General features: G+C 41.1%; 1 protein-coding gene across 1 annotated transcript; it reads right to left on the bottom strand.

Moving 5' to 3' along the window:
• Positions 1-2,047: 2,047 nt before the first annotated feature.
• Positions 2,048-13,735, bottom strand: fend (forked end). Its single transcript, XM_089263105.1, has 4 exons — positions 12,396-13,735; positions 5,147-5,194; positions 3,495-3,746; positions 2,048-3,418 (listed from the first exon to the last, which is right to left on the bottom strand). The coding sequence occupies exons 1-4, from the start codon at positions 12,633-12,635 to the stop codon at positions 2,918-2,920; spliced, it is 1,041 nt and encodes a 346-aa protein (XP_089119231.1). The 5' UTR covers positions 12,636-13,735; the 3' UTR covers positions 2,048-2,917.
• Positions 13,736-13,893: the final 158 nt, after the last annotated feature.

Here is a 13,893-nt window from a genome sequence, read left to right as displayed (position 1 = left end):
CATGCCAAGAGGGAGAGAGAGGGGGAGAGTTATTCATGGCAAACAGTTAAGAAACAAGGTAAAACCCATACAAATACATAAATGTATAAATGTAAATGTTGCAACAAAATAATCAAAAGGCAAAAAAAAACAATAACAACAACAACAACAAAAAATGCCTGCCAGCTCCATAACTAGGTAAACCAAGCCAGAGCGCATACCAATTGGATAAAGTACAACACACGCCTCCATCATGAACGCTGGGGGCGGCTGACGAGGCGTGTGTGTGGGGGAAGGGGGGAGGGCTGCGGACACACCCCCGCAACAAAAGCTGCTTCTATTTTGTAACTGTTGTTATTTTTGTTTTGTTTTCTGCTTCTTTTTTATCGTTGGCATATTTTGCGGCTCCAATTTATATGGTAAGTGGTTATCCATTTTGTTGTTTTTATCAACCAACATCCATGCGGCAGCGCAGCGCAGCGCAGCGCAGCGCAGCGCAGCGCAGCGCAGAGCACAAATGAAATGAGAAAGAGAGAAAAAATCGATGGGTTAGTTTGGCAACAAGCGCGCAACCCCTCGCACCCCCTTGCACCCCCGCGCACGCCGCCCATGGCAAATGATATTCCCATGCCAACAGACCCAAGCCCGAGCCCCAAATCCAAACCCAACAGCACAAATAAAACCCAAAATGCGCTGCAATAACAAATCAAATTATATTTACATAATCAAATAAAAATAATAATGCTAAATGCAGAAACTAAAAAAAAAAATAAATGAGTAAAACAATAATAATAATAATAGTAAAAAAAAACACACTAAACTTCAACTAGAATTATTCAAATATACACACACACATATATATGCACATACATATATATATAGTTGTATGAATACATATATTGATACAATTTATATTCTCGTATTATTTATGATTTGTTGTTGTTGTTTATAGTATATCGATCGGTGTGCACCGCATCTTGTATGCTCTTTTCCGGTAAATCGATTGACAAGTTGTTTTTTTTTTAACTAATACCTATATATATGTATATATATATATATTTCAGACTCTGCACAAAAGTTCTCCTCATCAGCCTGGTTATATGTGTATCTATGTAGTATATAGTATATATCTCTATATATAGAGAAAGAGAGAGTTATATAGTTTTGGTTTAATTGCGTTTGTTTTAGTCTCTAGGCTGAACTCTATTGCTGTCACCTATCTAGATAGCCATACATACGAGCGTATTTCGCTTTTCGATTTGCCGCCTATCTTGGTTGCTTCTGGGGGGGATCGGGAATGCTACAATAGAAAACTAACTACATATGTATGTATGTATGGTTGTATATGTGTTTTGCATTCGACTAGAGGCTAGTCCAAAAACATTCAAAAACTGAATCGAATCAAACTCAAGCCACAAACTTGGTCCGATCTGGGGGAAAGCAAACAGTTTGCTAGTCTTTGAGAATATATATACATGTAAATATATATATATATATATATTGAGTACTACAAATCTGTAGTTGATTATCATTAGATTAGGTATATATGTATGTAGTTATGTATGTATGTAGGTATGTATCGTATATGCATATATGTATGTATGTATGTCAGACAAACAGATTTTACATTTCATGAATCCAGTTGATTTTGCTGTAGCCTCATCTGCTGCTGCTGCTTAAACTATTTAGGATACTTTGACCTGGAAAAGAGCTAGATTTCGATAATATTCATATATGTGTATATATATATGTATATATGTATATAAAAAAAAAGTTTTATCTTATCTGAATGACGCTTAGATATTTACAGGCATTTTGCGTAGCGAAGCTTTTTTTCTCTCTTTTTTGACTTTTTCATTTTTTTGGTTTTGCTCTTCTTCTTCTTTTGACTTGCTCAAGTACATAATTTGCATTAGATTTATGTAGTTTAGTTAGTTTTGAATTTGTAATTGTTTTTTCATTTTAGCTAGATATATAAACATTTAAAAATTTTGAAAAATATTCCATTTTGATTTTAGTTTAATTTGTTTTGTTTTGGTATGATTTAATTGGAATTTATGCATTTATGTTTTGTTTTTAAATTCATATTATTATATAGACGACAAATTTGAAAACGACATGCGATCTTTAAGATTTCCATTTTGTTTTTGTTTATATATGTATATTTGTATGTTTTCTTTTTTTTTTATTAGTATTATAATTTAGTTTTAGTTTGTTTAGTTTAGTTTTGAAAAAAGCGACGCGACGAGAAAAAAATTGTATGTTGCATAAAAATTTGTAGCAATTTGTTGCATTTAGTTTGGTGTATGTAGTTGATTGGCCGCAGCCCCTAAATTATGTCTATAGATGTATAACTAGGATATGGCATATATCTATATCTATATATACCATATATATGTATGTATGTATATAGTGTACGCGTTAATGTATATAGTTAATATGTATATGTATGTATATATATATATATTCTATATAATTTATGACTGTTTTGTTTTGTTTTTGTTTTTGGCCCTAAATACTAAAAAAAGGTAAAACTTAATCGTACGATTGAGCGAACTTTTTTTCTCATTTGTTTTGTTTTTGTTTGTTTTTTTTCTTTCTTTCTTTTTTTTTTTGGACTTGATGTGAGATATTTGATTTGATAACTATATATGTTTTAATACGCACATTTATGTATAGTATGCATAGTATAGTATATGTAGGCTACATATATAGTAGGTATGTATGTATGTAGTTGTGTGTATGTGCTTGTGTGTGAATGTGTCTGTATTGTGTATGTGTATCTATGTTATGTACAATTTGGGTGCAGAATATCACATAGTCAGACATGAACGACTACAAGTTCTCTCTTTTTGTTGTTGTTGTTGTTGTTGTTGTTGTTGTTGCTGCTGATATTGCTGTTATTTTGTCATTTAACTCGATTCGCCTTTTTGAGCGCCTACACATGCAGCGTTGAGTTGTCCATGGAGAGCCGCGAGCGACGTCCGCTTAGTAGAGATGCGGTGTCCGCATCCCCATCAGTGGCCCGCTTGCGTTGCGGACGCAGAAACAGGAACATAACGAGCAATGCCAGGAAGAAAGCCAGCGCACCAAAGGCCGGATACACAACGCCGCTCAGCTGGCTGGCCGTTGGCAATGCACTGATGATGTACACACGGTCTGTGGGTCGAGTGCGTTGCAAAATTGCTGTTACTGCTCCCGTTGTTGTTGTTGTTGTTGCTGCTGTTGGCGGTGGTGGTGTGGCTGTTGCTGATGTTGCTGCCGTTGCTGTGGCTATTGCTTTTGCTGCTGTTGCTGTTGTTGTTGTTGCCGCTGGCAGCATATCCACATTTAGGGGCAACAGGCTGGGATTTGTCCAACGATTGGCTGCCGCTGCCGCTGACAGCAGCCGATGTGTGTCCACATTGAGCTTCAGTGAACGCCGCATCAGACCCGTTAGCTACAAACAGAATGGTTTGACAATTTCTATCCTGTCACACACTGTGGTCAAAGGCTGTGGACTTGAACTGGCTTACCTTATGCTTGCAGGTCACCTGTATGTTGTACACTGTATCCGGCCAGAGTGACAGCTCGGCGCGTGCTGTGTCTGTGAGCAGGTTGCCCATGAGACCGCCGCCGGATACCTCCCAGGTGATCAGGCATTGACGCGATGCGTTCGCAATCATCTCGTCCCATCCGATGTCGGTCAGCACCAGGGCACCCTGTCGTTGGGCATGGTGGACGCGCAGCTCAAAGGGCGCCAATTGCCTGTGGCAGTTTTGCCAACACTGTGGATGGTTTCGACATTAGGAAAATGGCAGAGCCAAAGCCAAAGCTAAGCGCAAACAGCAAAAGCAAAAGCATAACGGTAGTAGCAGAGATATACATACATATATATACATACATTCATACATACATACAGATGTATGTATATATCGCTGCAGGATATGGTGGGGCGGATGAAAAAGTCGCAAATTGCCAACGCAATTTTGCCAGCCGCCCGCAGCAATCGAAAGCAACGAGATTTAACCCATTAATGCGCCCACGTACTTGAATACGCACACAAATAACCGTTTCCTGTGCAATCTGTGCGTCAGATTTCTGGCGAATTTCATTTTGAATGTTTGTTTGCATTCGAAATGAGGATCTCTGCGAATGTTCTGCTATCGATAAGCTGGCCTTTATTGAGGTAGCTTAAAAACAAAGCTATCGATATGTTTACAGGACTGGCATTTGCTGCGCCAGTATTGAAAAATTTCCATGTACTTTTTTTTTGTCTTGATCAGCGAATTAGCTCAGCCTGCAAAACTATCGATAGGTTTTGCAGGCATTAGATGCGCTAGCATTGAAAAGTGCCTTTTTTTTGTTGCATTCATTTTACAAAGCTTTTTTTTGCTTAGTTTTAAATTGCTTTTTCGATTTGACGTTTATTGTTTTTATTTTTCTCTTGTTTTTTGTTGGCATTGCAGCACGGCCATTTTTATTCTATTCCTTTTTTGTTTTGGTTTTTTTTAGCTTTGTAAATGCCCGTTTTAGCCTTGGCTAACAACTGAAATGGAATGCTCTTCAAATTGAAAACGTTACATATTTGGAGAAAATGTTTGCGCCATGCAATCAAAATTTGTTATGTGAAACTTTTCAATTTCAAGTGATTTGAGGGCTTTCAAAAATGTGAATACAGCGGATTGCATCTCTTAATTATCGCTAGACCGCCATAGAAAAAAATAAAATAAAAGCAAGCAAGGTGTGCTTTAAAATCAAGCGCGATATTTAAATAAATTAAGATCCGGCTAAGAGCTTTCACAGAATATATGCAGAGGAACATACAACTCCCTCGAAATTGGCCTCCAGATAGCACTTAATTTGAAGCCAAGTATATTAGCATTGCATTAAAATTTCATAGTTGTTAGCGAAGTATTTAGTTGGAGCGGCAAAAGCATTTACTCATCGGGCACATTAATGGGTTAAGGGATCATAATAATTATGAACTGTTGCTGGATGGTTTAGGAAGCCATGGCTTAAGGCTATTCAGGCTGTTGTTATCGCATCTAACCGCTGTCTTTGTACTTATCATTAAATGGAGTGGGACGGTGGGGCGGTGAGGCGTTGGGGGCGTGAGCGCGTGTAGGGAGCTTTTACTGATGTTGATGCTGCTGCTGTTTGAGCTGGAGGCGGGGCATGTACTTACGCTTCTGCAATCAACGAAATCCGTGCAATAATTCCAATCCCTCGCAAACTGCAAAATAAAAGAAGAAGCATGCTTAGAGAGTGAGGCAGAGGGAAAGTGAGCGACTGAAAGAGAAAATGAGAGGGAGCCGAGCAGACGTATGGCAAAAACCAGAACAACACAAACAAAAAAGTTAGTTAGTGGGCGTGGCCTAATCGAATTTTAAGTAAGCTAGAAAAAGTAATCAGGCACAGCGCCGCAGGCAACTGGCAACTGGAACTGGCTCCGACTCTGGCTATGGCTCTGGCTCTGGTCGAGGACAACGCCACAGCATCACCATTACCAACAATAGACGCAAATTTGTAACTGTAATATGAAAGGCCTGGCTTGGCTAAACGCAGAAAAAAAGAACACAGAGATAGAACTCCCACTGAGTGTGTGTGTGTAAAAAGAAAAAAGAAATGATAGAGTGTATGTATGTGTATATGTGTGTGTGTGCATTTGTGCGCGTGTGTCTGTTTGTATAAATGACCGCAAAGTTGTATGGCGAATTGAAATTTTTACGCTGCCGGCAGGAGATGAAACTGTGAACTAACTGGACATGGCAAATGTGACGGCAACTGCGACGCCGACTGCGACGGCGACGGCGATGGCGACGGCGACTGCTGTGTGTTAAGCGGTGAATAGCTGGCTCTGCCTGCTTAGCCTTTGTCAACTGTCGCTTTAGCTACGCAGCAGCGACAGCTGGACAACGTCCTGGGCACTAAAGCAATGAGTGCAAAAAGGCCCACAGCCCGGATCTCGGTGCCTGTCCGTTTAGTTTATGAATGAGCACGCAGACAAATGAATGAATGTGCTGATGCGAACTGAGTATGAGAATGAGAATGAGACGAAGACAAAGACTGAAAGAGAGAGAGAGAGACAGAGACAGAGACAGAGGCACATCGACTTTAACTGTGACTGTGACTCTGACTGGAACGAGATGGCGGACATCAGGCTAGCACAAAGGAGCTGGCAACCAGCAGCATTCCGGATCGACTTCGGCATCATTGCCATCAACAGCAGCAGCAGCAGCGGCAGCAGCAGCAGCAGCGGCAGCGGCAGCAGCACTTTGTCATCATTACACAATAAGGCGGCCAGATAAACGAGCATGCCAAAAGGAAAATCGCAAAGACAACATATTTTCCGCTCAATTGAATTTTTGGCCTTTGCGAAACAACTTGGGCGATAAGTAACAACAATAAGGCGGCAAATGAATGAGCGACTGACTGAATGAATGGCTTTGGCAATATCAATTAGAGATGGCAACGTGATTTGATTGCCCATCAACATCGTTAGCCTAATTGTAATTGACAATTCAATATATTTACAAATATATATCAACATGTTTATACATACATACATATGTACATATATCATATCTATCCACAAACACATTGAGTAAGATTAATTGGGCATATTTAGCTTTTCTTTTGGCTCTCATCTATATATTTTGAGCTTATAATTTCAATTGGCGCACAATATGTCCTTCAATTATCTCCTCAATTATCTCCTTAATTCATATACTATCCCAAGCTATACTATCCCACTTTATCTTCTTCTTCATATACATATATTACTCATATATTACTCATAAATTCTTTTATGATCTTTATCATTTTTAATCTCTGTTGCTTATCTTACTTTCTTCTTTTTTCATCTCCAATGATATTCTTCTTATTATTTGCTTCTCTTCTTTCTATATATCATTCTTCTCTGATACCTCCTCCTTTAATGAATCTATATAGTTCTAATAATAAGTTTATATAATTCTATGAAATCCAAATTATTCCGTTGCACTTTTCACTCTTTCAACCATATCTAGCCCAAAACGTATATATCTTTACATTTATCGAAAGTTCTTCTTCGACACTCGTGAGTCTAGCGTGTCACGCTCTCTTCTCTAGTCTGGCCATGAATGAAGCGAACGCACCACACACTTCTCAATGAAAACGCTGAGCAGGCAAACTCCAGACGCACATAGAGCGTCCGTTCCGTACCGTAGGCCATCTACCGTTGCGTTCCCCCTGCGCCCTTCGCTCGACGCCCTTAGCCGTTCATCGGCCTTGCCCGTTCGAGCGTCTTGTGGGCTACCTGGCATAGTTGTTGTTGTTGTTGTTAGTGGCCGATATAAATTAAACGCAGGCAACGAACAACTTTTACATGCAATTGCCCACGGAATTGGACATCGCTTAACACCCAGGCCACATAAATTACCCATCCAGGTCAGTTTTGAGGCAGTTTTATGAGCTGTGGCTGGTGCTGCTGCTTCTGCTGCTGTCGCTGCCAATGCCTATTGCAAATGCTCGTTGACCACTTTTTTTTTTTTTTTTTTTTGTTGGTTGGTTGTGGCACGTAGTCGCCAAATGCTGCGCTTGTCAATTATTGAAGCCCCGTCGGAACAGATTCCACCACCAGCCAAAGGCTACGTGCTCAGCATACGCAGCTGGCATTACGAATCGCATCCGAGCCTGGAGTCTGGGTCACAAGCTCACGCTGACTCGGAGACAACAGACAATGAGACTGACTGAATTTCTTAATACACACACACTCTCTCTCTCTCTCTTTCTATCTATCTCTCTCATACACAGCACCCCCAAAAAGTAGTCAGGCAAATTGCAATGGCACAAAGTCTTTTGGTGGCTGCCAAGTTTTATGGTGTTAATTTGGCGCTGATTGAGCGACGCTCGTACTGGGCCGGGGATTAGAGCCGGACAGGCGTGAAATTAGCCCGCAATGCACACGGCCGTGCAGTCCTTTGCAACCAACCCTTAAAGGTCAACGCAATTGCATCAATGTGAACCCCCAAAAACTGGAACGTGACATTAGCCCAATCGATGCCCGAGAAGCGAATATCGAATCCCTTCGGTTCCAGTTTGACAACGAAAATATTCACGGTTTTTTACTATGCTCAATCTGGGATGACTTGGAACTAATTCGAATGCATTTGCCACATCAAAGGTAAATCGAGCGATTCGATACAGTTTTCAAATTAAGTGAAAAATGAAAAACCCAACCCAAAAGACATATACGATAGAGAGAAAGATATCACATATAATAACTTAGTTTGCCGTAATCTTAAATGAAAACGATAAAACACGACACAGAATTTTGAAGTTTAATAATATTTAAATAGATATTGGAAAGAGCTATTTATTATTTAAAATGAGTTCTGCAAAGAATAATTGAGCGTCTTTCATTCTTTTATGTTCTGAGATTAAGGTGTTCATACCTATCATATATAAATGAAAGAATAAAGCCATATCAACTCAGCTTGTCGTCCTGATCAAGAATATATATGCTTTATGGGGTATAGAACGCCTCCTTCTACTTTCTCTCCCTCTCTCTCTCTCTTTCTCTCTATCTCTCTCTCTCTCTCTCTCTCTCTTTCTCTCTCACTCTCTCTCTCTCTCTCTCTCTCTCTCTCTCTCGCTCTCTCTCTCTCTCTCTCTCTCTCTATCACTCTCTCTTTCTACATCTTCAATGGATTTGAAGAAACTTTGGATACAGATGAAAATTAAATTTAAATTTTAAAGTTAAGCCCATCAAAGCGACTTCTTATTAAAGAAATTATGCAGAAATAATCAACAGCAAAAATATTTAATATATATAGTTTTTTTTTTTTCGCTGAATGCTAAATAGATGTTCAGAAACAAAATGCAAATAGAGAAAGCCAAACGGATTGAATTGGTTAACCTACATAATAATGCTTAATAATTTAATAAATTATGCGACAACAAATAATGCATTGACTTTCATTCGACATCGCACACACTCACACACACAAATACAATCACACACACACATACACTCACACACACATGCAGACAATAATACATTCAAAGTTACATTATTTCACATTTCACATAATAATAAATTGCATTAATTAACGCAATGGCAATCAGCAGAAATTTGCCTCTTCCATTAGATGCACACACAAAGGCCCTGAGCACTCATTGGCGTTGCCTCCAATGGGGTATATTGGGTTTGGGTGTGTAATAGATGGAAGCTATAGTAACTTATACAAATTACAGCAGGTATTCCTATACGCATCCATAATCTATTCATAAACGAAGACTCAGACAAACTGTGCAATTTTTCCATAATATTAATATTGCTATCGATGAAAATAGCTTTTGATGGGAATTCCTATATATATATAGGATTTCATTTGGCATAAGATCTAGAGATTTACGATTTTAGTTGAGATACTCAGAAGTCTTAACACTTTTGATTGCCTTCTTCAAGTTCTTCAAGCAGTATTAGATTTAGAGCAACTGATATTACTCACAAGAATCGATTCAGTTTAAGCTAGATTCTCTAAGCAAGCAGCTCGGCATTTTCACTTGTCAATTTTGTTCATTTGAGGAAAAATTACAATTAAACAACTATAGTTACTTTACAATCAATTTAAGGGCCCCATGTTATACTATAATTCCTGAGAGTAAACATTTGGAATGATAAGACGGAGAGCTCAAGAAATTTGCCGCAAGTTCTTTCAGGCAATTTCATTTATAGAAATGCATCTCAAATTCAGCTTCATCCAAATTCTAAACAAGTCGACTTAGCTCTGATAGAATTATGATTACTTAGAGCAAAGGATTTTCTCCACACACGCCAGGATATTGGGCCAGTCGAGCACTGCCGCATGGAGCAGATGCACTCATATTTGTTTCAATCACGTAATGTGTCAACATTTGTCTGCTCATATCACAGTCAGAGCAGAACTTTCGACAGCTCTCGAAATTAACATTTAAAGCATTATTAAATAGAGTTTCTGTGTGACAAACTTATTTTTGCAACTTATCTGGAATTTTAGTCTACGCTCTACATTTGAATAAGGCTTATCTGGAGTGGGCTATGAGCACATACAAATCATATAGGAAGAGACTGCACTTCCGTTTGGTTTAAGAGGCACTAGGAGGCGTGGCGGAGCCTATTACGCATATACATAATCTTGGTCTGGGCGACGAACAGAGTCGATATAGGCGTGGCCGTTTGTGCTTCCCTTTTAATGTCGGTCCGTTCTTCCGTCTGAAAGCAACAATCTAGTTGCCCATAAAAGTTAAAGACATGGAATTTTTACTATAAATATATGTACATACTTCTGTATAGCATAAGCAGTACGGGTTTATCATATTTTCTTGGCTTTCGAAATATCAGCGCAGTGTTCAGTGAAACTCCTAGAGGCGGCACTTTTTTTGTAAACTCACTAAATCAGATAACTTCCCATTGCATATGACTGCAATAGAAGTATTATTAGTATTCTTCTGTTTCCAAATGATTTACGACAATTGTGATCCTGAAATTACCTTCAGTGAACCCTGCTTTATCTACCAGACGTACCAAGAGATCTATGCAGCTACTGTGTGTCTCTCTGCTGAGACCATTTCCTGTTTTCACTTCATAATTTTGGACTCGTTTATGTTATTGTTTTTTGTCTTGCTGTTTTTTTTCTTTCTCTTCCTCTCTCTCTCTCTCCCTCTCTCTGACTCAATGTTAAGTATATTTGAATACTAGTTTTCACAGTCATTGAATGAAATAGGTTTTTGTGCCCTACCCTCGAGCGGAGCGCGCTCCCTTGCCCTTGCTCTTGCTCTTGCTCTTGCCCGACGCTTGACAAAACACACCCAATTGCCCTTGCGGCATTGTGGCTCCTTTCTTGATCGCCCTCCCAGCTTTCCGTTTTTCAGTTTTCAGTTGCCTAATCTCTATTAGTAGCGCTATGACTGGCGTGGACCACCCAGCTGACATTGTCAACTGACAGAGGCAGCTACCTGAGAAGCACCAGCAGCAGCAGCAGCAGCACCGACAGCGACAGCGACAGCGATGTCAGCGAGCTGATAAAGGCGGGCAGCCACATAAAAAAAAATAAAATAAGAAACCAGTGAGAACGTTGCAGGCGCGTAGAAACGACTACGTCATACCCTGTTTTGTTCGAGCAGAGAGGAAGCACGCCCGGGAGAGGCTAAGACGCCAGCAAACCTCGTGAGCAGAGCGTGTCACGTTGATACTAATGAAGGGGCCCACGATGACTAAAGATTCTCTACTCTCCCTCTACAGTAGAAACTGTAATGCCTGGACAGTACCTCTCAAACTGTAACTATGTAGAAGATTGAAGTCGTGAGTGAAGCGTAACACGTTGTCTCTTTTTGTATGATATTAATGGCCATACGATGATTGTCACGATGATTGCACTTGTGTTAACTAAATCGAATCTAATCACCTGAAAGTAAACTTCAACTTTACAAAAGAAAATGCATTACTTGCGACTCGTGAGTAAAACGTGTCACGCCGTCGTCTCTTTATACCAATAAAGGAGTTACGATGACTCTAATACTGCTCTGCGATTGACTTAAAGACAATAATGCCTTGTCATTGATTGCAAACTGTAGAACATTAATGCATAGGGCGTGGTCATGCTGCGATTTGTTCTATGCTAATACAATGATCTAATAGTGAATCGTAGACTGTAGTAGGTCCTGTCGATAGCAATAGGGCGTGTCACGATGTCATCATTGATACTAATATCCACATTTTACATTAGTATCAATGCCAACTAAAGGGCAAGACTAGGTGCTGCTGTCGTAAAGATCTATTGAGGACTCCAAAACTCTAATGCTTAAAATGTGAAACTCGTGAGTAGATCGTGTCACGCAATTATCATTTTTACTAACACAAAATCTCGCAAAGACTCTACAACCGTACAGCCCTAGTCTACTGCAGTGCCGTGCAAACCTATGGGTGATTTTCCAACCACCAGAATATCTGTTGTTTACTCAAACTTTTCACCTGTGTTAACCTGTGTGTTGCCTACCCACTGATGGGGGAGGGCGTGGCTGACATAATTAAACAAGTTTAGACAAACATGACGTGACATGAACATGAGTATTTGCCTGCGCCTACTTCAATGCCGTAACTCCCATACAATCCATCCACATCCATCACCATCTCATATACCCCACTTCAGTTTCTGAACAGAGTATCGAACTGTTTTCCCAGTGCCGGCGTTGCCCTTGTCGGACCCATTGTCATTGCCCAACTGGACGAGGTGGAGGGGCAGGGGCAACAGCTAGAGTCACTGAGAGAGCCTCTAACCTTGAAGTCGCACTCGAGCGTCTTTCGGCGCAGTCGACCATAAGAGGGAGCGAGAGGGTGAGCGAGCGGACGAGTCCTACATACAAGTGTCCATCAAGTGCGTCTTATCTTTAGTGGCCTGAGCCGGGCTTACCTGCTGATAGCAGCTTTGGCGGCATCTGGTGAGCTGTTTGCTGCTGAATGGCGTCGCTGCTGCTGCCGCTGCTGCTGCTGTCGCCGCTTGTGTCTCCGTTGCCTGCAGCTGGACAGCAGGCGCGCCAGAGCCAGAGCCAGAGGCAGCGGCAGCGGCAGCGTTTCTATTCGCATCCTTCGGAGCCTGGGCCACAGACTGGGCGGCAACCAGGACGAGCACTAATGCAATTGACTGGAACATTGTTGTTGCTGTTGCTATATTTGTCCTTCCTCTTGTTATTGTGGTTGTTGTTGTTGCTGCTGCAGTTTAAAGCGAGCGTGGGCGTGGGCGTGTACGTGGACGTGGGCGTGGGTGTACAAGAGCGAGGGCGTACGCCTGGGGCGTTCACAGATTGATTAATTGATTGATTTTGTTTGTTTATTTTTGTATCAAGTGCTGTTGAAGTTGGCGTTGTTGTTGCTGCTGCTGTTGTTGTTGTTGTTGTTGTTGCTGTTTGGTTAGGCCCATAATACGCGACGACTGTGACGACAGCGACGTCAACATTGACGTCGACTGCATTTAGTGAAGCAGCGGACGCAGCGCGTTTTGTGTATTTCTATTTGTTTTGTTCTTCTTCTCCTTCTTCCTGTGATTGTTGTTGCTGTTTGCCGTTTTGTGTTTGTGATTTGGCGATTGCTCAGAGCTTTGGCTGCGCCAGCAACAACACGAACAGCAGCAATAACTGTGCCTCAGCTGAAAGCATGCTGCGATTGAAACCACGCGGCGTGAGAGTAACTGTAACTATTGCGATGAACTGTGGACTGTCGTTTAGTTTCGTTTTGAATTTACTTTGCGTCTTGTTGTAGTCGTCGTTGTTGTTGTTGTTGCTGCTGCCTTTTGGGGTTTACTTATTGGTTAGTGTCCCGGGCTTCTTAAAGGGGCTGGGGGATGTGAGGCAAGCGTTCTGGGGCGCTGGTTTAGCTAACAACATGTGCCGTGGCCCTGACTCCAGGTCTGCGCACCTTGTTTGAGTTTGTTTTTTTTTTTTCCTGTGTGTGTGTTGTTTTTTTATATCAGGTAAGTTGGCACTGGCACCATAACAAAAACACAAACAAACAACACACGACAACAATAAATAAAACGTGCACACACAACGAGAGCAGAGCAGCAGAAGCAGCAAAAAACAAAAAAAAACGCACACACAAATAAATAACAACACCAGCGAAAAGGCGACAAACGACTGCGACTTCGACTTCAACGGCGACTGCGACAGCGACAGTGACAATGGCTGAGGGCGAAGGCGAGGCCAACCAACGTCGTCGAGGATAAATGCTGCACTAACGGAAAACGAAAACTGAACCAGAACCAGGCTGCGAGATAACACACAAGTACACACACACAGCCACACAAGCACAGAGAGGCACACACACAATCGCACACAGAGACACTCAGCGCACTCATACACACGAACGCACACAGCGAGTCCCAGAGAGCAGAGTAAAGAAAGGGCTGCTAAGCA

The sequence above is a fragment of the Drosophila navojoa genome, chromosome X (assembly GCF_054131105.1).
Source record: "Drosophila navojoa isolate 15081-1374.11 chromosome X, UAZ_NAV_1.0, whole genome shotgun sequence".
Taxonomy (NCBI): Eukaryota; Metazoa; Arthropoda; class Insecta; order Diptera; family Drosophilidae; genus Drosophila; species Drosophila navojoa.
Note: the sequence above shows the minus strand (reverse complement) of the source record. Positions and strands in the feature narration are given on the sequence as shown.

What these genes read in the sequence shown, in the direction of transcription:
- fend (XM_089263105.1), bottom strand. Translation starts at nt 12,635, where the DNA reads ATGTTCCAGTCAATTGCATTAGTGCTCGTCCTGGTTGCCGCCCAGTCT. An exon ending in GCCAAAGCTGCTATCAGCAG is followed by an intron (nt 5,195 to 12,395) that starts GTAAGCCCGGCT and finishes TTTATTTTGCAG; the next exon opens with TTTGCGAGGGATTGGAATTA. An exon ending in AGGTGACCTGCAAGCATAAG is followed by an intron (nt 3,419 to 3,494) that starts GTAAGCCAGTTC and finishes TTCTGTTTGTAG; the next exon opens with CTAACGGGTCTGATGCGGCG.